The sequence below is a fragment of the Ooceraea biroi genome, chromosome 6, assembly GCF_003672135.1.
Source record: "Ooceraea biroi isolate clonal line C1 chromosome 6, Obir_v5.4, whole genome shotgun sequence".
Taxonomy (NCBI): Eukaryota; Metazoa; Arthropoda; class Insecta; order Hymenoptera; family Formicidae; genus Ooceraea; species Ooceraea biroi.
This window is the reverse complement of record NC_039511.1, coordinates 12875751-12901546: the sequence shown is the minus strand read 5'-3', so window position 1 is coordinate 12901546 and position 25796 is coordinate 12875751. Positions and strand designations below refer to the sequence as shown.

Genomic DNA, 25796 nt, shown 5'->3' with positions numbered 1-25796 from the left:
AGGAATTAAAAAACCATTGTATCTTCAAGGGAAAGGATGGAAGCCATTTTTCTCCCGAAATCCGCTTCTTTGTGCTTATCCAGCTCGGCGTTTCAGCGCAACAACCCTCATAATACGCTTCATTTCTCGCGGATTAGAAAAATCGCAGAATGGAGTGGACGTGCTCCGAAATACGCGTTTCCTTCCTACGATATCCATTATCGTTATTGCACTTTGTGGAAGTTTTCACTTGTATATCGTAATTTATCTGTAACGCTTGTTGCTGTCACGATGTGATATTCATTGACGCGATCTTGCCTAATTATTTTGTTCGCGTTAATTCACTTGAAACGCAGCATTCCACTCGACTGAAGTATCGCATTGTGGAAATTTTCGCCGCGGCCTGGAAGCGCTTCAAACTAAAACTGCGATTTCCACGACACGTCATTTCGCGCATGTCGCAATTCAGTATAGCGAATTTGAGTACAATGGTCCCTCGTGTCTGTGTATCACGTTTGACACTCGCGCCGTTATTATCAGCTCATTATGCGAGAGCGTAAATAGGCCGTACGCCCATGCGATTATCAACTGGAAAGGCATCGGCGCGTGTACGTGCCGTGAGAAGTCGTTATCTCGCATCGCGCGTTACAGCAGTTCCTTCTCTTGCTCGTCTATCTCATCCTCCTGTCCCACTAATCGTTTTCGTTTTGTACTATCATCGCGCCCAACTTGGGACCAGCTGTCCTGTCAGATGAATTCCATTATTTCCATTACTCTGTGCGGCGGCGCGGAATCGAATTAAGCAAATACACCAGACGGAAGGCGAAAGAGACGCGGGAGTTAGAGCGCGCGTACGGGAGGACTGCTGTCCCTCGTCGAAAACGGGGTGGAAAGTGCAAGGGTGGTTTTCAGCAGTTTGAGTTCTGATAAAACGTGATAACGGGACGCGGGCTTCGCTATGTAGCGACGACATGGTACGATAACGCCGTGCCGCTTTTGCACGACACCGTCGACTCGCTTCCGAGTCCTCGTTTCGGCGGACGTGCCAATGTCCCTTTACCCCCTCGTCCTTTTGTTCTTTTCGACGTTTACGCGAGCGCCAATCCGCTCACTGCCGTATCTCTCGTCTAAACGAAATAATAGAATCACTGCGTTTGCTTTTGGATTATTCATTGCGGATTTATCGGTATTTGTTATCTTGATGTGTGTGTACATGTATCGCGTGTTTTCTCTCGAGATTGTTTGACCACTCTTTGCATCTTTATTGTTATCTGTAGATATAATTCTTTTCCTACACGTTACTGTGATGTTTTGATTATAAGATGCTGGAATACATTATGGTATTATTGCAATACAAAATACACATTAATGATTAAAAGCCAAAGTATGCATAATGTGGCGGACACGCCACTGCAAGGAAGTACGTAACGTCACAGCATTGCAGCAACTTCACAATTAAAACAAAATACACTGAGAAGAAATCAGATGGCGAATTCGGCGTGAACATTCTCACGATCAAAGGAGGCACTGGAAGAGTATAAGCAGACGGAGCCAATCTGCGAGACGCCTACCTCGACTCGAGCAACGCAGACCAAACGTCGAGGCGGAAGAAGATTGTTTGATACAAATAAAAAGTTGAATTAAAATGTTAAATGTTAAAATAAAATGTTTAAAATAAATATTGAAGAAAAATATTAAAAAGAATAAAAAGCCAAAAAAGGTGTTTATTCCATTGAAACGCAATCGTAGGGATAAAGCGTTTCCCACACATAATATTTAATAATATTTTTTGCGTTTGGTATATTTGAAGGATCTATGCCTGTTCGTTCCGTCGAGCTGTTTGCCCGCATATCGACAAACGCAACTCCCATTACATCTTACAATCATCGCTTATATATGTATATCGTTATCCTCAGAACAGAGTGTCTGGCGTCACTGGCTGTTTCCACTACTGGAAATCAGAGACGTCCATTCACCGCGTGTTCCGGACGTCAAGACCGATCAGTTTTCGTGACTTTTACTACTGCTGAAGCGTCCGTAACGATGACTACTCGGTCACTCTCGCGTCGTTCCAGAACGAATGTCGACGACACTCAGCGAACGTAAAAATTTCATTCCCTTCCTCGGAATGGAAGAGAGATATAACGACAAGAATGAAAGCTAGGAATATACGTTACGTGATTCGTTTACCTCATTTCGGCGTGACACGCCAAGAACCGTAGCCAGACGGTTTGAAGCCCTGAGGAAACACAGGACGAGTAGATATAAGAAATTTATGAATATTTTCACAAATTGACCATTGCCGTTGACGGCGATGAAAAAAACTGTATCTTGAATATTTTATTTCCAAAAAATATAAATTTTCCTCGGTCATATGATGTACGCTGCACGATATATCTCAAGTTATTACTCAATGAATAAAGAAACATAATTTTAATGTAATTTAATTTAAATTAAACAATAAAAATTTTCGTAAGATGTAATAATTAAGATGTAATGATACGTTAACACTAAAACTATTACTCCAGTTAAATGACCGATTTTAAACTTTTGAAAATTCTGCATTCAACAGAAATCCATCAACAGAAACTTTAATGTGCTGGTCGTTTTCTTCATTCTCGTCTTCAGAACTTGACAGCAATCTCATTTTCTTTTATCGCCTACGTATATTGATAATGTTCGGCAGAAATAAGTGTATAAATTGTCGGTATAGTAATTTTCGTGTTAAAAAAACAAGTTTTTATTTCAATTTCTTTAAATTACACGACACAATTTTAATTTATCAGACATCAGACACGTACCTGATGAGAAAAACTAGATTGTCAGACGAATAGTGCTCATTTGAGATATCGCGTGCAAGTTTCGCGTAAAATGTCCTCCTCGCGTTGAATCGCTTCCGACGTATGATTTACTTCGCATTTTGCTCGCTTCTTTCTGGCGGCTCGCGTATTTTCTTGCCGTATACATATCTTATGTAGACCATCGCTTGATTACTGAAATTACAGCTAGAGGTGCGAGCCGGTATCGCATACAGTGAAACAAATATATCGCATCGACAGTCAGCGCCAAAGGCTCGCCGGAAGGGTGAAAAGGGAACGAGAGGGTATAGATATTACTGCGAAATAATGTATCGCCCTTCGTTCCGTCGAAACCATTCATGAAAACCAGCTGGTGGTTTCGCGCGAGGAACCGTGGAAATTGCAACCGACTTTCTATCACTTTGAAAGGAAACCGTAGTTTCGAGCTGCCCTGAAACGCCCTTAGCGACCTATTTTTACCGTTCGCTTGTATCGTCTCTTCTACTATATACAGGGTGTTTCCTAAGTAAGTAGACAAACTTAAGGAGGATATTCCTTGGCTTATTTTAAGAAGAAAAGGTCATATAAACATATGTCCTAAACTGCTTTGTTTTCCAAAAAAAGTACATCACTGTTTTCGTTCACTTTTCGGATAGCGTGCTTTTGCAGTACGAGTCAACAAATTTCAACAGATCTCAGAAATCGCATAATAGATGGATGTGAAAAAATACGTAACACTCCAGGTATTTTTGAGCGTGTACGTTAATCAATGGAAAGGAGAGTTGAGGCGTGTACCATGGCTGCAGGTGGACATTTTCAGCAGTTACTGTGATGTTATTATTTTTCTTTTTAGTTACTATTTTCTTTTTCGTTATAATTTTTCTTTTTGGTTACTATTGTTTTTCATTTGTTTCATTTGCAATAACACAAACTGTTCTATAATAAACGAAAAGTGAACGAAAACAGTGATGTACTTTTTTTTGGAAAACAAAGCAGTTTAGGACATATGTTTATATGACCTTTTCTTCTTAAAATAAGCCAAGGAATATCCTCCTTAAGTTTGTCTACTTACTTAGGAAACACCCTGTATATTTGCTTCCTACGGCGGGTTTCACTGAGTCGTTGCAAAACGCCAAATTTACACCAACGCTTCTCAGATTAATTTTCGAAGAAACAAAGTACTTTGTAAATTCATGATAAAACGTAACATCACATAAAATATATAACTGAAAAAATCAATAATTAAATTCTCGCGTTTCTCCTAACGTGCGTGCGAGAATTCGTTACCGTAGTTGCATCTCATGGTTAAACGTGAAGGGCTCGGAGATGGAGGAAGCGGGGTCAAAAATTGTATTCCCCGTTCGTCGTTAGTATTCCAGCTGCAGCCGGTGCAACTGGTTCACGACCTGGTCGCCGCAGTGGGCCTTGTAACGAGTTCCATCGCTGTTAAATCGATCAGCGCGCGCTAATTTAGGTTTCGGATGACGTGCGCGTGCCCGCTTGATCATTTATGTACGTCACGCCTGCAAACGCGTCGCATTCAAGTGTGGCGAATTTCGCCGCACCGTCATAACTGATTAGAACATTGTCACTTCCGCATACATTAGCTCATCCATGTAACGCTCGCGAGAGCACTGAAAATCTGTCACGTGTCTGCTAAGCCGACTAATGATTCAGCTAATGATTCATCAGCCGGGCCTGTTGCGAAACTGTTGCCTAACGAGTCGAGCTATCTTCTTGCCCCGCGCTGCGCATTGGTGCGTATTGTTGCGGCTGATGGAACAAGCAAAGTTTCTAGCTCATTAATTATCCCCGGGGCTTGCGTATCGTGATATCATCGTACCCCACCGGACGAAACTCGCGGTAATTAGTATTACCTCAATTAATGACGCCGACGACGAAGAGCATGATTGGTGTACGAGAATCTTGTATCTCCTGAACGAACCGCAACAAGCGCGAATTTATGTCTATCGATCCCTTTTGAGTCTTTATTTGTTAAGAGGAAAGTCTGGTCTTTCCACGAGTGGTTTCCACGTCTCAAGTGTGTTTGCAATTAACGGTATAATTTCTTAATTATTTTTCACTGGCTCGTGGCTGACTATTCATGACGTTCTAATGGCGTTCTTCCAGCAATCTCGAGTTCTATTTTGAACTTTTCCGAGGTTATTAAATGGATTTATAATATATTATAGGAATTTATATAATAAGTACATTTATGCTATATGTATATGCTACATGTATAATAATTTCTTTATTTATTAATTTTTTTATGGATTTATAATACATATTATAGGATATGACTTCATGATATACAGGGTGTTTCCTAAGTAAGTAGACAAACTTAAGGAGGATATTCCTTGGCTTATTTTAAGAAGAAAAGGTCATATAAACATATGTCCTAAACTGCTTTGTTTTCCAAAAAAAGTACAGCACTGCAGTATCATGGCTGCAGGTGGACATTTTCAGCAGTTACTGTAATGTTATTATTTTTCTTTTTAGTTACTATTTTCTTTTTCGTTATAATTTTTCTTTTTGGTTACTATTGTTTTTCATTTGTTTCATTTGCAATAACACAAACTGTTCTATAATAAACGAAAAGTGAACGAAAACAGTGATGTACTTTTTTTTGGAAAACAAAGCAGTTTAGGACATATGTTTATATGACCTTTTCTTCTTAAAATAAGCCAAGGAATAGCCTCCTTAAGTTTGTCTACTTACTTAGGAAACACCCTGTATAATTTCTTTATTAGTAAAATTTCTCGTCATTTAAAAATTGATATTAAATCTTGATTGTTATTCGTCTGACAATTATTCCGCTTGACTTTACATATTGAGCTGTTGTAACTTGAGAAAGGGTATGTCTGTTGTAACGAGCGTCGAGTGCGAAGGGGTTAATCTACGGGGCTAATTTAGGCAACTGCAGTGATATGCCCGTGCAATTAATCGTCAGCGATGCTCGACATTGATACGAGTGCGGTCGGCGGCGTCATGACGTGATAACGTAATCGTCTGAGGAATAATAACTGCTCGCGAGTAAAGGCGACTGTTTAACACGACTTGTCGCCGAGGAATTAGGTCTTAGTTTTTATCGCGCTTAGAACACGCCACTTTAATAAGGGAAGGGCGTGTCAGTGAAATATACGGTCGTTTTGCGGAAGAGCGACGTTGTTCACGACGTGGAGGTTTATGGATCCGCGTGAGACCTAAACTAGAGGTATTAGCATTAATGACCGGACGTTGGAATTATTAAACGGTATAATTGCTAATTGATATATGCGGAATGCGCGAAATATAACGTCCGGTCGCACGGTTCGTTTATAAATTTAGTAAATACACCGCGTATCAAATATCGAACGCCCATGAAATACAAATTGATGAAATATGAAATGTAACAAGAGCCGCTCCTGCATTATTCTCCTGCGACGTACGTTGCATATCGTACATGTATCTATTTCGTAGTATTATTATTCAATTATTCGAGATAATAGAATATTATTCCGCTGCAGTTGTGAGCGATGTCGCGTGATTCAATAATCGCTTGATTTAATAATCAAGAACACCGTCGTATCGCGAACAAATTTCCACAATAAGCGCGAGTGAAAGAGAGATAGAGAGAGAGAAGGGTGATTCGAAATTTTTATTTGATTTGATCACGAAATTTCTGATTTCTTCCAAAAAAGCTAAGATCGATGAATATATATTATACGTAATAATTAATATATAAAACATGGTTATACATATTACTGAGTTATATAGGAAATGTGATATACTTTAGTTTAATGTATACAATTTCTGACATTAGCCGTTTAATTTTATGAATTAAATACATAATCAGTGTCTTATGGCCATATCTTTTTGTCTGTGCTGAGGAATGAGACAATCTGCGACAGGCAATTGCAATTCAGATGAGCAGTGCGCTCCTGCGCGGCACTGTCGATGTAAATCGCGTATTTATTCCATACGATAACGAGGGCAGAGTTCAAGAAAGCACACCACGGTCGTTATAAGTTCACGGAACTCAGCGAGATTGAGGGGAGAAAGGGTGTGTGTGTGTGTGTGTGTTTGTGAGAGAGAGAGGAGAGAGAGAGTCCACAACTGGTCTGAATAATTCTGCAGATATTCTTCTTCCCGCTTATTCCTCGGCTCTCGATAGTCGGGAGTCGCAGCTGCGCTTCTCGCGCATCCTGTGACCTAGAAAACTTACTTTTCTCCTCGTTTAGCCGCATCCTGCCTCTCTCTCTCTTTCTTTGCCTTTTCCATCAGAAACTGTGAGCTGCCCGTTATCCAAGATACAAAGTCCGTGGATGCAGATGCGTCGCGTCTAGACATGCTACTTTCGCGATATACTCCGGGGACCGGCATATAATAAATAAAATCGCGCGGAAGTGAAAAAACCGAGTAACGGACTCCCTGGAGAAGACCGAGAACTTTTACTTCCATCGCGCATTGTCGAGTAGTAACTTTACAAACTACATAATTGGAACTTGACTCCGGAGTTCATTAACGACTTGGGATTAAATTCTTGATTCCAACCAAATCAAGCGCCTGCTTGCGCGCCGCACGTCTCTAATCTTGCGGATATTCAAGTTTTATATTCTTGATTTACGCCATGACACTGGCCGGAACTTCGTAATTTATTCATCCACGTTGAATTGGCATACTATTTCACTGTTCCTGACGGCTTAAGTCTGCTTTTAAGTACCGCAAGCAGCTTTTCAATTACAGCCCATCTGAAATGCATACGAATGCTGTCAATTTGCATCGGCGATCTGGCGCAGCAGGAAATCCTCGATCATCAGTGGTACCGGAAGATGTAATATATCTCGTGAAGATGTCAAGAGGCCCCCTGCGGATCTATAAAATTCGTTCCCCTATTCCGCACTACCAAATCTTCTGCGCGAACATCAACGGATTTTCGCTTGTTTTGCTTCGTATCCCTAAAGTCCCTGTAATAAAAACGATCTGCCAGATTCCTCAGAATTTCTGTCGGAAGAACCCAATAATTCTTTACTTAAGCTTTTACATTTTTCTCGAAGGACACGTCGAATATCTTTAATGGAAAATATTGCATTTCCTTTAAGTTAAGTGCATACTTAATATTAAAGATTCATATATTTTGCCTAAAAGACAAGAAATGAGGAAATGATATCGTTGATATCAGAATATTTTAATTCTTCAGTTTCCTTCTTTGATTGGTTACAGATAATTTCGAAATCATTTCTTTCTTCCAATAAGTTCTTCTCCAATAATTATCTTTTTTCCAATAATTTCTTCCAATAGTTTCTTCTCTTAATTGAGATTCCTGCTTTTTTAATCAGGACATTAAAATATTTCGAGGTGATCTTGCACAAGTTTTCTAATGCCCGGCTTATTCTCGATCCGAATATAAGCATAGATGCATCAAAGAACAGATGCATCGAGATCCTCGCAGAATAAGTTTTAAATTTGGAAAGAATTTTAACATTTTATAAGCAGGGGAAACTTGCACGCGAAGTATGGGGTACATTTCCTCTTCCGTAGCAATCGACTTATCGCGTGAGGCGAGGGATCGAACCGAAAGCAACATCTGTGGAGTGTCGGCTCAGAGTAGATGTTCAGGCCAGCCAACACCGTATTCGAATCTGGGATCTCAAGCCTTCGTCCGATCGGCGATCGTAAAACCTTGGAAGCTCCGTGAAACTTAAAGCCGTGCGCATCTGTCCGTTCGAAGCTCTCGTTCGCGCTTTGCAAGTCTCGCGAACTAAGTGCTTGGAACGTAATTAAATGTTTAATCCGCGTAGAAATTCAAATGGCGACATACCGTTGTAAACGATACCTACCTCCGATGTTTTCTTTGTGCTTAACACTTCCGTTTTGTCTATCCGACGCTATTGATGTTTCGTTCTTTATCGAACATGTCAAACGCATATTTGTTTTTAAGATATATTGCTGAAGTTAAGTTTAAATGGAAGAAGTAATTATTTATTTTTATTAAATAATCTTTTGTTTATCAGGTTTAAATATTTCAAGAAAATTGACATGAAATTTGTTAGATATTAAATGAAGAAGTATATTTATAATAGATCATCTTTGACTATCTTCGACTATCTTTGACGAATCTCCAACACACATTTGTGATTATTATGTTTACAATATTCAAATTTATTAGATATGTATATTTTCAATTTTCATTTTATATAATAACTAATGAACAGAGCGTTATCGGCAGATTGAGTTTGATGTTCCTGCGATGCATATTCCGCTCGTAATTACGTGCAAGTAATTTCGGTTGACTGAAATGAGGCTATCCAGATGCTGTGACGAGGTATTACAGCGGATGATGGGCGAGAACTGGATGGAAAGGAAGTAAGACTCGTTATAGTCGAGAATCCCTATATTGCGACCGGCTAAGACAAAAAACCTACGACGATCGATGTCCTTTGTTTAATGTTGATTGAAGGTACTAACGGTTTCTGAGAAAGAGAAGAGGAGATGAAATGTGAAATCAAAAAGATGCTGCAATCTTATGAAAAAAGTTTAAATAAAATTTTTGTTTTATAAAATTTTCAATCCATTTGTATGTTTATCTGTTCATCACAAAATTATGATTCAAATATTTTACAGAAAAGATATATCGCAATATTTAAAAATATTATTTCAAAGTATTATTTCGTATTAGTTCAAAATATTAAACTACATATATTATTTTAAATATTAAGCTATGTATTGCGTTTTTAATAAACATTATATTAGTTTTTAAAAAAGAGAGTAGTATTATACAGATTTGCACCAATCTGTTTTGATAAAATATTATATATAAATCTCCAAATTTTAATAAAAAGTTGGAGATTTATAAAATTTTATCAATTTTAATAAAAAGTTGGAGATTTATAAAAAATTTTACCCATTTCTAGAGATGCATTTATTTTTATAAATCCTATATAGTTTAAAAACTCGCAAATATTCTGCAAAATTTAAATATTTCTATAGAAGAATTACGTCACTTTAATGTAATAATATTAGTAATATGAAATTGATTACCTGAGTGTGAAAAAATTAGAACATTTTATATATAATCATTCAATATAAGATATTCCCTTTTCTATATCATATATTATAATAATATCGATGTGGAATAATTTTAAAACGCGTCTACATCCAATTGTTTAAAGTTATTTGTCCAATAAAACTTTTCATCATGATATTATTCTGAACGTACCAAAATTAAAGCCGCCAATGCTACTGGTGAATGAACTTTGTGTAAACGGAAAACGAGGAATCGCAAACTTCAGAGGTGGAACACGGAGCGTAACAGGGATCAAATGGGGCATATCTATTTTATCGAATTGAGACGATTTCGTGTTCTGCTAACTCGAGTTATTCATTGGTCTGAGACAATATGCGAGAAACCGCGTGTACTTAGGGCGCGCGCGGAAGTTGGTACCGGTATAATCTGAACGAATACAAACTTCTCGAGAATACAACTCCTTGCGATCTCTGTGTCTATTCAAACGTATCTAAACGCTGCAGTCTCTTCACTCATCCTCGATAAACTAAGTTTCAGCTGTAACTATGAGCGCAATTGATTCATGCTAATATTTATTATTAAAGTTTGCTCTCGATTATTTTTCCTTCAGTTTTATTACGTTCACAACGTTGCAATTATTTTAAATGGAATTATTTTTGCTAATTTTAATGTTTGTTCTCTCTTGTAAATTGTATATACATATATGTGTTTAATATACGTAACATTTAATATTAATAACGTAACATTTAAGAAAAAAATACGATTATGACCATGTAAATGATCAAGGATAAGCGAGAGGAAAAGCGGAAACTGCGCCAAGAAGTATGACTTTCTTGACTAACGATGGGCTTTTCCTGACGAAAGGAAGGATACCGTTTTACAGAGTCGAGATGCGTAAGGGGATGCCGAACGGCTTCGCTTATTCAGCATTTCGCCGAGTATTCTGCGAGCTTTTAAAGGCGACGTCACAATGGCGCGGAACGGAGTGGCCATTATGCACGGTCCAGGAGCCCCGACATTGTGCTCCGCGCGATAGCTGGTAATGACCGTGGATGGAAGGAGGAAACACGGTTACCCCCTCTAGTCTCGTAGAGAAAAGAGACGAAAAGAGAGGAAACTATCCTGCTGGATAGTTGTTGGCTCCCCTCGGAACAATCGCTTGCAGCTCGATCGGGAACAAGTCAACAACGGCGCTTTCACATGAACAAATTGCATGCGCGAGCACGTATTCATTGTGTGTTTTAAGCACTTTGGCTTGCGCGTTATTATTGCAAGCATGTGGGGTAAAACGCTAATTGCCGTTGATTTACGAATGCATTAAACAGAGCGTACAGACCGAGTAGATACCACCATGGTATAATAAAATGAAATTCCCGCGTGATGAAATGAATCTCGTATGTTGCTTCGATTAAAATTATATTAATCATGCGCGAGCGGAATTAAAAATTCCGTAGAAAATCTGAGTTTTCTTATGAAAATAATCAAATTTAATAATTATTAATTATAGGTTTTATATGTTGTATTTAATGTAAATATGGCAGGCAAGATTTAAAGTGAGTCTTTAAACTATGCGCTGAAGAAGATCCGAAACATCGAGGAATCGATATGTTCGACACAAATATTATAAGCTATTATTACTACAAATTGAGTGATTAAATTATAGTTTCCGTTTGTCCATATAATTCTCATTACCAGAGATAATTATGTTATGTGCATATATTAATATGTATATTAATATATACATAGTTTAATTACTAGACTTCATATAAATTAGATAATAATTAAAATTTCACATAAGGCTGGTTGTAGTTTCTACAAATGATATTACGTTACATAGTACGTTACGTAGTTACAAGCGTAATGTATCTTATGGATTTTTTAAAACTGTTAAAGTTAAGAAAAAATTTTATTATTGCAATGTATTTTACATGACATTAAAGATCTTTTCAAGCGTAATTTTGTGAAGAATGTATATAATCGCAGTCTGAATTTTTATTGATATATAAATTTTCAAACAAGAGATATGATATACAAATATTTCTTAATTATTGTGCAGCAATATTGGATTTAATATCCTGCGGTTTGAAATGAGTTCTCACTACTCGTTACGCTCTCAATCCATCGTTTAAATGAAGAGACTCTCGTAAATGCTCCAGGAAAGTTGCTAGGGCAATATGCATCTCCATAACTCACGATACCGACTTGAATATCTTGACCATTTTCCACTACGACGAGAGGGCCACCGCTGTCGCCCTAAAAAAATTAATTTCATCAAACATCATATTTCACGAAAAAGCAATTGCGAATTAAATTTGTTGAAACTGTGCAAAATTATATAGGTTCGCTCAAATTGCGGATATTCGGATATTCTACTCGATGATTTATTTAACAGCATGACAGTACCGTCCACTCATCGCTCATGATAATCACTTTACCTGGCAAGCGTCCTTTCCTAATCCTGGTGCTGTGCAGATGTGAGCATTGCTGATCTGCCAGTATTGTTTGCACTGACTATTACTTATAATCGGTAATGTAGCATATTTGAGCCTTCTCGTATCACTGTTGAACATTTTATCCTTTCCCCAACCGATCACGAAAGCCGTTTTATCCGCAAAACTTTCATATGCATAACCGGCAAGCTTTATGGGCTGAATGCTGCCTGAAAATCAATGTTTCTAAAATTATACATGCACGAGATGTAAATTAGACACAATATAAAAAATTATTTGATATTAAAAGCATATGAGACTAAACGTTTCGGGCAACGTTTGCAACGTACATAATTTTAACGTACGCAATTCTGTTATTAGCCTGTCTCCGTGCACATTTGACATTTATACGCTTGACAACAAAGGACGTGAAAATATATAAACGTGCGAAATATATCCTAAATTGCGGAATATTACACAAAAATATTATATATACACGGCGTGTGCGGAATAGTTAATGAATTATTAAATTAATCGATGATCATTAGCCCGTCGCAGCTGTGAAGTTGACGCTACATATAAATCGACAATGCACGCGCAAATGCACATAAATCAATTTTAAATGTACATACTGGAGAAGGGAATGTCGCGCGGCATATAGAGCAGCGCGATATCGTTGATGCTCGCCGAGTACTCTGGATGTATGACCACATTGGTCGTAATCATCGATACTCCAGGTCCCACGACGAAATCGTATTTTATGCCAGATTTGTCATTGATGCCAAATACCACCAAGAATTTTCGCGGAAAGTCCGCTGCGCAATGGCCAGCTGTGAGTACCCATCGCGAGGATACGATTGTGCCACCGCACTGCCCGATTCTGTCACGACTAGTGAGTCGATGCACTACCGCCATGTATGGGAATTGTGCGGGTAGTGCATATTGTCCGCCTGCTATCCTTGTATTACCTGTCGTTCAAGAGAAATGTCGATGTGTTATCAAATATTTCAAACTGATCAATCACATCCGTAAGAAAAGAAACGGGGATTCGAAAGTGTTATATATATCTTGAAGATTATATTATTTGAATTAGAGATTATACTGATTATGTCGACATCTATTATTGATTATTGATGTTCCTTTAACTTGTTGTGTCATAATCATTAGATTGGAAAAATTGACGACATTAACTGAATGCGGATTATGTTAAAGAGAAATTGATTTGATACATACGATTCGACTCAAAAGTAAAATAATTGGAAAATTAATTATATTGCATATACGCGCGCTTGTAAAATTAACTACAATTTATTTAACATGTCACCAACATATGGATGATAGTATCAATAACTTAAATGGGAATGGTTTTATCAACTTTATAAAGATATTGAATGAAAATATTTTATGTAATATAGATATATTACTATAAGATACAAAATTAATTATTTATTATTTATGCTCGAAATTAGTTGAGCAGTTTAAGTGTCACATAAAGTAGTTATCACATATTCACCATAATACGTGAGAAAATTACCGTTTGCATTGGTGCTGAAACAGTAAGTTTCAGCAAAACTATAGTACTGACATAGTGTCAAGACAATTACACTGCACAGTAACACTTCCGCACTTTTTAGTCTCATAATGAACTGTGGTGAATGTTATTTTTGTCTCTCCTATTTATGCTATTGCCTATTGATTCCCAACTAATGATGATAATTAACGAGAATTTTGATAAGATGTGGGAAAATTCCAAATACTATTAGAGATTCAGATTGGTGAATATCATGATATCTCATTGCATCAAATACATAATGTAGCATTGCATGAAATGTGTATTAGTTTTAAAAGTTTTATCAAAAGTTCAGGTTTCCTCTCCTAACTGTTGGCTCGATCCGCCTTGTACACGACGGATATGCTACACTCATGATGTAATCGGTGGACTTGCTGGCGACGAACCAGCTATGCGACAACGAAACGTCGTTAACAAACGCGCGCGTGGCGCTTAAGCACGCCGAATTAAGGTCGAAAAGAGCGAGCCATAAAACTGTTTGCTTTTAATTGCTCCAGCCAGATTGTCCCGGCTTAATTTAGAGGTTTCGTTTAACGACCAGGGATAGAAATTTCGGGAAAAAATGCCAAGCACCCTCGACGCTTCTCCGATTGTCTCGCTTGTTCCCGTACACACACATGTATACATGTGCAAAATAGAGTCACGCGCGCGCACACGCGCACAATTTGCATAAATCTTGAGATTTCGCGCTCCTGTCGTGCCCCCGGAAGATTCACGTCGTGTTCCGCATTCAATTACAGGGGGGTAAACGATGCGCCTGTCGTGCAAGGGTCTTGCGACGCGCGAGAAATGTATCCGGCGAGAGCCGGTGCTTCCGACACCGTCAACGACGGCGACGCAATAAAATTTCAATATTATTCAGCGTTATTCAAAATTGAATGTATATTATACTTTCACACCTATCGACAACGTCCGCCCGATCGACTCGATCGATCTGACGATCTGATAGTTTATTCGGCGAATTCAGAATATTTCCAGGTCGGAGCAGGATGTTCTACATAATTCCCTGAATTTAATTTTAACAGTGGATTGATCCGATATAGTAGAATTCTAAATTCTTTCTTCTTAGAGTATATATCGCTTTCGTGTCATATTGTTGATTAAGAAAAGAAGACAAACTCTTATTTGTTGTTTTGTAAATAAAAATTATTCAAGAGTGTTTATCGTTGAAATCATTCTTCTCTCTCAATGTTTCATTATTCTGTATATCGTAAAAAACAAGATTTTATAGATTGCTGCATTTAAAGATTTTATCCTCAAATGCAATTACAGGCATTCATTATTTTACCGGTTTTTTTTATCGATCTCGTACGGTGTTCAATTTTTCACGGCACTTAACATAGCTTGTGTGTAAGAAGGGTTCCCTCTCATTTCGCTCAAATGCTAACTCGAGTATTTTTTCGGCACTTTGCCCTCATTAAGTCACGCGCTGCGCGAAAACGGCGAAAAATAGCATTCCTATGAAAAAAAGAGAAAAAAGGCAAAATGTTTCACTCGTACTGTGCCGAGCATGCGCCAGTTGAAAACGATCAAGAGCCAAGTTTGCTGTGCCCAGGCCGGAATCCGGGCTCGACATTGCAGCTGCGCCATCGGCCGATGACGCAACTCGATTATACAGCACGCCGAGCGATAGAATGCAGTTGCGGCGCCGGTGTATTCATCGCATGCTCACTCATTATTTCATTGGAAAGTATGACGCCGCAAAGTGTTATTGCACTCACATAACGAGATTGTTTTAATATTACGGTCGCAAACTATTGTCTTTACGGCAGATTTGCGAAACGTTTGACACTTCGCGATGCACAAAGCTGCAGGTTTCTTATTTAACATGTAGATTTCGCGATGCACGAAGCTGGTTTCTTACTTAACATGTAGATTTCGCGTAGTTTGCAATATCTGGCAGCAGCCAGTTTCATTTCGCTGTGCTTGCAAAGATACGCGGCGCAATATTCGTATCGCAGGTAACCAGCTGCAGAGAAAAATGTAAAACTATAGTAAAAAAATACACTATAATATAATTATCGTTCTTTATAATCAGTTGAGAAGGAAGTTTTATAGAAGATACAATATTATATCATGTTGAAATTCGTCAATTTAAATTTTACCGCACGAAACAGTCCAGAATAGCCACAATAAAATAAAAATTAAATTAAAATTAATAGTTTGCTTGCTAAGATGCAGCTTTTTACAGTACGCCTGATCCCAAAATCCGCACACGTTTTGTCTTCAAATGAAGGATACATGGACGCGACTGGTTCGATAACCGGGATGCAGGAAAAATTTTCATGCGCGCATTTCGCGAAAGAGGCAAATAAATAAATCTACACTTGGCTCTTTTCCTGCGACTGCGCTTCCGGATGCGCGAGCTTTGTGCCGCAAGTCAATCGGGGGAGGATGGTTCGTCGTCGCGACAACTGCGGACAACAACGGGGGTGGAAACGGGGCGAGTCAGTTCGCCACGTCGATCGGCAATCGCCTTCGGTCCGAAATCCGGACTCGACATTGCGGCTGTGCCGACCGATGACGCAACCGACCGGGATATACAGCACGGAGCACAATGGCCTGTATGTAGGTCGTGGTGTCAGTGCCACCCCCTTCTTCCCCTCATCGCCGCCCCTCTCGACTGTTCTCGTTTCTCGCCGGGGGTTTGCAACCTCGATCCCGGCGTGCCTGGAAAATCCCCGCGATATCCGCCGGATGCTGCTCCGTCTTTCCTGGCTCCTCCCGCGGTTCCTCCATCGCGCAGCCAATTTGACCGTCACGTTCGCGCGGATCGCCGCGAGATCTCAAGTCCGCTAATGAATGCGGTCGTGGACAAGCAAACCGAGACCCGGAAGTCGCAAGGGAGAGATACCCACCTAGAAGTTTCGCTTCGTTTCCTGGGAATCGCGTGCGACGCGACCTCGATTGCAGCCACGGCTGCAACGGTCACGTTATGACATTCTTCCGTGGCGAATGCTAGCGATTGCGGGGAACTCGGGGTGCATTTGATCCCTTAAACCTCCCGGCACCGTTGGGATCGCGGTGATAAGCTAGAAGTTCTCGTGACGCGGATTTGTTCCTCGTAACATCGTGATTATGACACCTTTGTGGGAGATGCGCGATTTGTCGCGCAATCGGGACGCATTTCGGTCTAATCTACTAATATTTAGCGGATTTACTCTGCTAAGTAATTAAGTAAGAGTAGCAGTTCAGATTTGCATGCTAAGATGGCGATTATATGTTGAAATACGTTGAAATATGTTGAGGACAAAAGGTAAGTAAAATTACGTTTGAGTGGAAATGAAAATTACAGCTTAAATGAGTGCGATTAACAATTATAGACACTTGTGATCGAAATGTCATTTAGATATTTTTACTCTCACCACATATTATTCTTCATGGATTATTAGTACAATAATATCAATAACAATTTTGATATTATTTTTACGTTTATTTACATTGTATTATAAAATTGATTTTATTTCTATATGAGATTTTATGTTCAAAACAACTCAATATTATTTTTCGTTTTGTGTATGTCTCATTGCTAACTAACATGTCTTAAAAATAATACTTTTGATTGATATACAGTAAAATTTCAAAACATGTTTACAGTACCGAAGTTTATTCTATATAAATTTATCCTAGTAAAACTCAAGTTTAGCTTTGAGAGATCTTCTATAGAATACCGTAATTTAATAATCCGTCAGACTAAGTAACTGCAGAAAGCACAAAAGGGATTTAAGGCTGAGCGTGCACCGTACATCATTACTGGCGAACGTTCGTGGAAACGAACACGCGAGGAAGCGCGCATTTTTCATCCGAAACACGGAATGTCCAGGGCGGGATTGCCGGAGGAAAGGGGTAGAATTAAGTAGGTAGTTTCTCGCAGTCGACTTTTTCGTTTTGGATGCAAGCCGCGCCATCGTGCCGCCGTTACACCCGCTGTCTTACGTTCGTTGTCGCGCTCGGACGAACACAGGGTGGAGGAAACACCTAGCGTGGGTGGAAGCCGGCGCTTGAATTCGCAAGTGCAGGCAGACGGCGATTTAGACAGTCCGAAACGAGCGGGGCGAAACTACCCCGATTTCCCAAGACGAGTTGCGTTGTCCCGTTAACTTTTCCCCGTTTCTTTCACCGGTCCGCTCGCAGTTTCGCGCTTTTCTTCGCCGCTTCTTGCACCCTTTCTTTCGGCCACGTCGCTCCCACCCTCTCGTTTTAGAACACCAAGCTGGAAACTCACGTTCCATCGGCTTTGTAGCCGCCGTCTACGGTCCTCTCACGCGGTTTTCTTGTGCTTTCGACGACGACTCCTTCACTTTCGCCGCTTCTATCTCTTTCGGATCTTCTTGCGACTTCTTATTGGCCCGCGGCAAACCAGAGCCGCCTTTCATTTCGGTCGGTTCTTCAGAGATTGTAAGTGCGATCGTAATGACTCCGTTGGAAAAAGATCTAAATAGTCTTTGGTCGATAAGCTTGATGTCGATTGTTTGGCGCAGCATTGTTAAAATATGACAACACTATTGAGCAATTTTCCTGAGAGAATCATTTGTACCTATTAGTTTATAATTTTTTCATTAAAATATAGGACGAATTCACTGTAATTAATAGCCAATTAATTAATCGTTAGATAATTCAAACGCTTTATGCTATAAATAAAAATGTCGTTTCTACTATAATTATTATAATCTATCTTTTCGTCGAAAATTGAAATTAACTTAAATTAATATTAAACCGTTACTTAACAGTTCAATTAATAATAAATTTAATAAATAAAATCATCATCGTATCAACACAAAGCAATCGGTACGCTTGATTGAGCGCAACGAAATGGTATCTGGTATTATTTTTTTTATTGAAAAATGCTAATTCGCAAGCTCCTGTAAATTAATATCGGTTGACGATTGTCAACGCACTCACATCAGCAGATGCGATAAGAATCTTGGAAAATATACGCCAAGAATCGATATTCACGCCGCACTATCGACGCATAAATTTTTACGACGGCACGTGCTAGTGCTCTGTAAATTAAGCCACTCGACCCACCAGTGATTTCCGAGAGAAGTTACGACTCTCCTGTTGAAAGGATTTGACAGTACATCGCGTAATGTTCCTTTCATTATTCCATCATGTCCCGATCATCGGGGTGCATAAAATTTTCACAAAAAACATCACGAAACGTCGTAACTTGCAACTGCCGTGACACGTTCGTGTCACGCAAAACTGTTATCATTGCGACGTGTAACCAATATGTATTACGCAATTCGGGACTCGATGTCATTCCTATGCGCACAGTCGCTCCGCACACTTAATTGCGTTAGTCACGAATTTGACAGAATATCTATTTCTCTCTGATTTAATTAGATTTTCTTTTTTGTCCCCTAACGACGTGCACACACGCGATGATTTCGATTTGCAAAACGTACGTACATGTATATCTTGACGTTGTTCAAATACGTAGTAATCAGGCTAACACAGAAGCACTAATTTGTCGGGTCGTTTTAAGTGGACGCGTCAAGTACACGTGATGGTACAGAGTACAAATAGATAGCACATCATTTCACGCCATGTGTGCGCTGTGTTTTTAAATATATTTCCTATTTTTCACATGAAAGATACGAGCATGCACTGTGCGCATGCAATAAGCGAACGAGCGCACAATATTCCAAGCTCGCCACTCGAAAATTCTAATGTAAATTCGTGTTATTAACCCCGGAGCTATTTCAACGATAAGCATGCCGGCAATAGTTGAAAACATTATCGTGATTACCCGTAATGATTGCCCTGAGCGAGGATAGTTTTGATAGCTCCATTCTGTGTTTCATGTTCCAATAGCTGTGCTATGAGTCGCGATTCGTGCATATTCACTGACAGAACACGCTCAAATGTTTAATGCACAGAATTTAATTACGATAATGTTACTTATGGAATAATCGGTTTTGTAATTTAATTATGATATTAATGCACCGTTTGTAAAATAATCGGATCAGTCTAATTTTAATTTTTTTAATTGAAATGGATCTGAATATACGAAATCAAATCGCATTATTTTAGTTATCCGAAGGTGTTGAAATATTTTACTCATTTATCTTGCTGAAGGAAATCTTGCGAGCTACAAATGGTAGAGTCGTGTCGTTGCAGCGACATATAGTCAGCCGTAGGAAAAATTATCCGACACAGCGCTTTTTAAAATTTCTACGTCGACATGCAAAACGACCGAAGTTTCCCCTGTACTCCTGAAGTTTTACAAAGAGCCGTGAAAGTGGCTAGAACACCATTATAGACCCGCGATGCACGGAATTTTACGATCAGGCTTTAAAAGTGTTCCCGCGGTTGCTGGGACTTGATACCCGGAGCAGAGAGTTTATCATTTCGGATTTATAATAAACTACAATGCGTCTGTTAATCCTCACTCTGCTCCCTTCATTTGTTTATTATATTACACTATGTAGCAGGTATCTACGATATTTTTATACGTAACTTTACTCTCTCTCTCTCTGTCTTTTTTTCTGCTTTTCTTTATTAAGCAAACCTCATTATGCAATTTGTAAAACAAAGTTTTCTTCACAACACACGATGATATTACGCTAAAGTGCATAACTTGCGAACACCATCTGTTTCTTGAAGCGTTCGTTGGACAAATAATTTTTCAGAATTATTGCAAGTTAAGAGAACCGCGCTGTTCCCCCGCTCTCTTTGAAACATGTCTCGTAATTTCATTCTCGAGATAGGATCTACATCACTTTAACTACTCGGAATTGCCTCCGTAAGATAAGCTCGGTGAGTTGTTGGTCGCCGCCCGCTGTTTTCTTTGCCCGCGCATTTCCGGTGTATCGATAGCGATCGTTTCTCTTGCATGCGGCGCTATCAATTCTCGTGGAGAACTGGCTGCAACGTTCCGCCACACGGTAGATTACGCTCGCATAAAGAGTTAGACAAATGAAGATGGAACAAAGCACGAAACCGCACGGAAATAATACGCGCACCGAGCGTTTCGTTTGCCTAAAGCGTATACCTAGCGCATAAATTCCGATGCAGACGTGGATCGAAAACACCAGATGCTCGATATTTTTCTGGTTTCCTGAAACTTGGCCGTAATATCCGCCATATGAACCGTCGCGGTCGTATCAATCTTGCAAAATCAACAGTGTCCTCCCTTATTCGTTTTTCGCGTTAACAGAGAAACAAGCTTCATGTCGAAACTATTTTCGATCGCGAGCGTTTCTCATAGCGTTCGAGCATCGATAATTCGTAAAATCACCGTTTTATTTGCGATCTCGAGTCTATCGAATTTTCGAGCGTTTCAGCACGTTCGCCAGTACATAATCCAGAGCATCGAAAGTTTTTTCAAACGTTTTACGAACGTCATTCGTTTTCCATGTGCACGAATTCGTACGGAATGAGTTGCGGTCAGGGACCGCATCGAATTAAAGGCGACGCGGTGGCGGCAGCTGGCAAAGTAAAATCACGGGCGTTTCTCCCAAAAAGAGCAGCGCCGCGGGAGTAAACTCCGAGTGAACGCAATCCGAATGCAATTCGGAGTGAACGCGACTACTACCGAGACCGATTTATCGTCGATAAAAGCTAACGATAAATCTACGCGCCATGGATCAATATTATTCCTACGTTCGACGCTATCGCCTTTAATGGACCGCGATTCCTGAAGAATTATCCAATACACCTTTTACTGCGTTTCGAAATGCGTTTGTGAATGCGATGTGATACCGACGAAAGCTCGATCTATCATAAAATTGCGTTGCACGAAAGGTACGGTGCATTTCAAGTAGTTTCACTCTATTCCTTCTCTATCGTCGACATGACGCGTACATAACGTTACACTTGCATCGTTAAAGCGTGGGGTTTTGCATCGATTTGTGTAAAATTGATTGCATCGGCAACAATGTTCCGATGTCGCAAAGATGTCGAAAGAATGTCACGTTTAAATCGCAACTAAAGTTAGCTTTGTTTCTTGCACACAGTGTATTTGTATATTTTTTATAATTAACAATAGTTAATTTTCTTAAATTGTTATTTCCTGTTTATGGTATTAATTCAATAATTTTACGTCATGCTGAGTCAATATCAAACTAATTTCGAAGATGTGCATAGTATCCCGTAAAGCGTGAGATATCGTTTGAGCACCACATTGTTCTCCCTCACTTTCGCAAATAGCCGTGTATTTAACGATAACCTGGAAAGGCATAATCGAGGCACATAATATTATGAAAATACTTGATTGAAAATATTGGATCCATTCGTGCAGAGGAGACAAAAAATGCTAACAGCCCTGCTCCTATTTGCTATTTGGAGCAAAGCTGTCGCTCCTTCTGCAGTCTTTCGCGTGGAAACCGAGAACCCTTTAATAGACGCCAGAAAATTTCTTCGAAAAACAGTAAGAAGAAAAAAAACGCAAAGTGCGGTATTGCGATCAACGGCACAAAGGAATTCCTTGTAATGGTAAGTAAAACGAGCAATAAATTGATTTCCGTTATCTCGTTAACAACGCGGTGCACAGCAACGAGGGAAGCAGGGGAGAGCAGTGTGTAAACCGTTGCAGGAAAAGAAGAAGATTATTATGAGACGTAAGACCAAGACGCTTTCATGCAGAACCGGTTATCAAAGAGGAAAGCAAGATCAGGGACGGGCGGGGGAAAGATAGAAACGCAAAAGAGATGAGAATAAATAAACGTTGTATCGAGAGCACCACTTTGTTCCGTAATACTCATTCGGAAAGGGGGGATTACGTTGATGAAGCCGTAAAATAAAATTTCATGACGTTCATTATTTCCATCCGAGCAATGTCCGGGAATCTTATTGTCCCGCGCCGCGTAACGATACGGTAAATCCCCAAAATTTTCGATCGGGTGCACCCGAGCACCGGGCACGGGCAATGAGCAAATGGACGAGTGAACGTATTCCGGAGAGGATGTTCACCGACTCCGATATCTTGAGGGCTCAAAGGCTGCCGGGCATACCTCGCCGCTTGAAGATGCAAAGTGCACGAGGACCTTCTCTTACGCTTCAATGGCTTGAATAACGTCCCGACGCTTCTGGGTAACGAAGAGGCACCGGGATGTCATTCTCAAAGCTAAACGGTACAACGAGAGATGTGGCCTTTGAGGCTCCCAGAGACTCCGATCTTTCTCCTGATCGGCCGAGCATTATCACCGAATATTGGATTTAAGATGCATCATTGCACGCTTGACATTTGTTTTCGCGTTGCGATGTGTGGACTCGACTTATCTTCTATGAACGGTTCAATCGTGTGTGTTACCCGTTGCAATTGTTTTACATATTAATACATTCAATAATACGTCAGGTGTGTAATTTAGCTAACTTCCTCTTTACGCCAACTAAATTATTGAGATTAATCTAATATGTTGTAACATATACTTTTTCCTATAATTTTAATAAATGAAAATGTTAAGCTGTTTAGAAATGTAACTTGTCCGGCATGTTTTCTTGTTATTATTAAGCTCATTATTTTGCAAACGTAAGCAATTGCGTGTCGGCCACCGGTGGCTGTCATGACGGTGAATGTATTAAAACCCGCGTCTCTCTGCGGGAATAAGCCCGAAATTAAATTTTTAAAAAGTCACAGTCTCTCGCGCGTTTAAGCGAACCGTGAAAGTCACCGCGGCATTTGTTCGGAGCGTGTTGCAGAGCGTGAATAAAATGAGTGAATAAACCGGCCACGTTATCCTTGTCACAAGGGAACGAATGCGATAGACGAGGCGTGACTCCTAGTCACATGTTTTGAGAGGATTAAGCGCATGAAACTTCTCGGAAGTTTCAGTTCGACCGGCGGCAATAATGCGGCACCCTGAAACGCTGCGCTTGCGGTGCAACGATCCTTGTAAGCGTCGCAATGCATCATGGCGTGCATCGTGTGCAGTAATCGGAGAACGCGCGATCATTTCAGGGTGGTGCACGAGCCTTCATTATTTGCACGACGAATTTCGCGATGTTCTTTTAGGCCGTGCAGGCACGGTACGATACTATAAATATTATATGTAAATGTGTAATATATTAATATATAAATATTGTACTAAAATACTACACCCGCGCGTAAAGTAGGTCTAAAAATGAATATTGCTATCGAAATATAATATTATATATTGTACGTATGCTTGCTCGGCTCTTACGTATTTATGGAAATATTATTGTATATATGTACACTTTCATCTTAAAATTTAAATTTAAATTTAAATTTAATGTAATGTAAATTAATTTATGGTTACTCATATATTTGAATATATTTTTTCGCTCGCTTACGGCTGGAAATTTGTTAATGTTGCTATGATGCATCATCGTGGCATAATCAAAAAAGCTGTACATACTTGTTTATTATGCAGACTGCTACTTTTTGTCGCATTAATGTGACACATTTAATTTATGCCGCCTCGCATTTGTCCTGTTGTCTGGTGATTAAAAACCTTGCACAATGGTTTTTATATAGAGAGGAAGGGTCGGCAGCTCCCGCAATGCCCCCGTAGAAAATCTTTGATGCACGAGTAAAAACAAGTTTACAAGTTTAAACGCGCTGTTTATCTCCAAAGCGCCAGCAGGTACTGCATATAGTGAGATAAACGCGACTAGTACGTCATAGCAGAATAGAGGCATTTGCGAGTAAAGCAAATATTGTGGTTACACTGTTTTGTTATACTATATCTCTTTTTTTTATTATTTTTACTCCGTAGCGTTATACTCTCTTTTTCGCGTCACGTTTCTTTTGTGCCACAAATTATGATAATGACTGCAAGCGCGCGTAGCACGCCATCCCTTTGTATCTTTTTGCTCATCGTGAAGAATTCCAGTTTAACTGAAATTAGTTCTATAGAATAATCTGCTTATCTGCTTATCGTTCAAATTAAAAATTCACACAAATTACGAATTATATTATTGCACATATGACGTGTTATATATATAGAGACACAGTAGAGAATATATAATATAATTATTATATTATATAAAGTATAAAAATAAAATATTATATATAATATTATATTCCATTAGAATATAATATCATATATATTCAAATGGATATAAGGTATGACACAAATATGATTATATGATGGATGATTTAATTATGTACATATTTCTAATTTATGGTGTTAGCGCACTGCTACGAAATATATTTCTATGGTCCTATTGACCAGAACATCAATAAGAATTAATCTGATATATGAATGAGCATTCGAGATTGGCATCCACGGCATTCGTCTCGTATTCCCAAGCGAATAATTTTCACATTTGTCCGCCAGCGTTTTGCGTTGCGGATTTACGGTACGCCGCATAAATTTCACGATACGCGGCACGTCGTCGTCGCGCCGCGGCCAGAAACACGCGTACGCGGTTTGTGCAGGGCGCGTGATTTTTTTTAAATTTTCCGTAAATCCCAGCCCCGCGGATCTGCCTCGCACTATATGGAAACGAGCTTACAACGGGTTTAAGCGCGTTAGTTTATCCCGTTTGAGGGTAGGGCGTGCGGTCGGAAATACCCCTCTCGAAACAAACGCGTGGGTGAACCTCATCATCATCATCATCATCGTTGTCGTCGTTGTAGTCTCCGTCGTTGTCGGCGTTGTTCTCGACGTGACGAGCATTCTGAAACGAATGGGGAATTTCTGACAGGAGAATGAGAACTTTCCGAGGCTCCGAGGCGAAACCACGGAAGGTGTATCGACTAAATTCGGGGCGGAAGGACGACGGATGAAAAGGAACTAGTCGAGCGTGGAACAGCGCACGTAGGTCCAGCTGAACAATTTGCGGCTGGATCGTGTATAATTTCGTTTCCCCTGTTGTACCTAAATAACCGTTGTTGTACCTAAATGTCTTCGTCAAAGATGTCACACTGTATCATCAGATTATACAATATTGTCCGGTCTTTCCTTTCCTGCCCCCCTCTCTCTCTCTCTCTGCTTTGTTGTTTCTTCCTTTCATCATTTAACACATCCCACGCAGGCACGCTTTATTTGTGCAACTGCCGAACTTTGTGACGCAATTTAATTAAACAGAGCGATGTGTAGGTA

The 25796-nt window shown here is 39.6% G+C and overlaps 2 protein-coding genes across 7 annotated transcripts in view; one reads left to right on the top strand and one right to left on the bottom strand.

Moving 5' to 3' along the window:
• Positions 1-25796, top strand: part of LOC105276277 — a 139766-nt gene that overhangs the window by 32391 nt on the left and 81579 nt on the right. The window lies entirely within an intron of this gene.
• LOC105276255 (chymotrypsin-like protease CTRL-1) lies at positions 9449-14690 on the bottom strand. The gene is made up of 3 exons (XM_011333753.3): positions 12845-14690; positions 12219-12442; positions 9449-12036 (listed from the first exon to the last, which is right to left on the bottom strand). The coding sequence occupies exons 1-3, from the start codon at positions 13125-13127 to the stop codon at positions 11851-11853; spliced, it is 693 nt and encodes a 230-aa protein (XP_011332055.1). The 5' UTR covers positions 13128-14690; the 3' UTR covers positions 9449-11850.

Coding starts and splice junctions, on each gene's coding strand:
- LOC105276255 (XM_011333753.3), bottom strand. CDS start 13,127: ATGGCGGTAGTGCATCGACTCACTAGTCGTGACAGAATCGGGCAGTGC. Junction 12,443..12,844: donor GCGCGACATTCCCTTCTCCA/GTATGTACATTT, acceptor ATTGATTTTCAG/GCAGCATTCAGCCCATAAAG. Junction 12,037..12,218: donor TAGGAAAGGACGCTTGCCAG/GTAAAGTGATTA, acceptor TAATTTTTTTAG/GGCGACAGCGGTGGCCCTCT.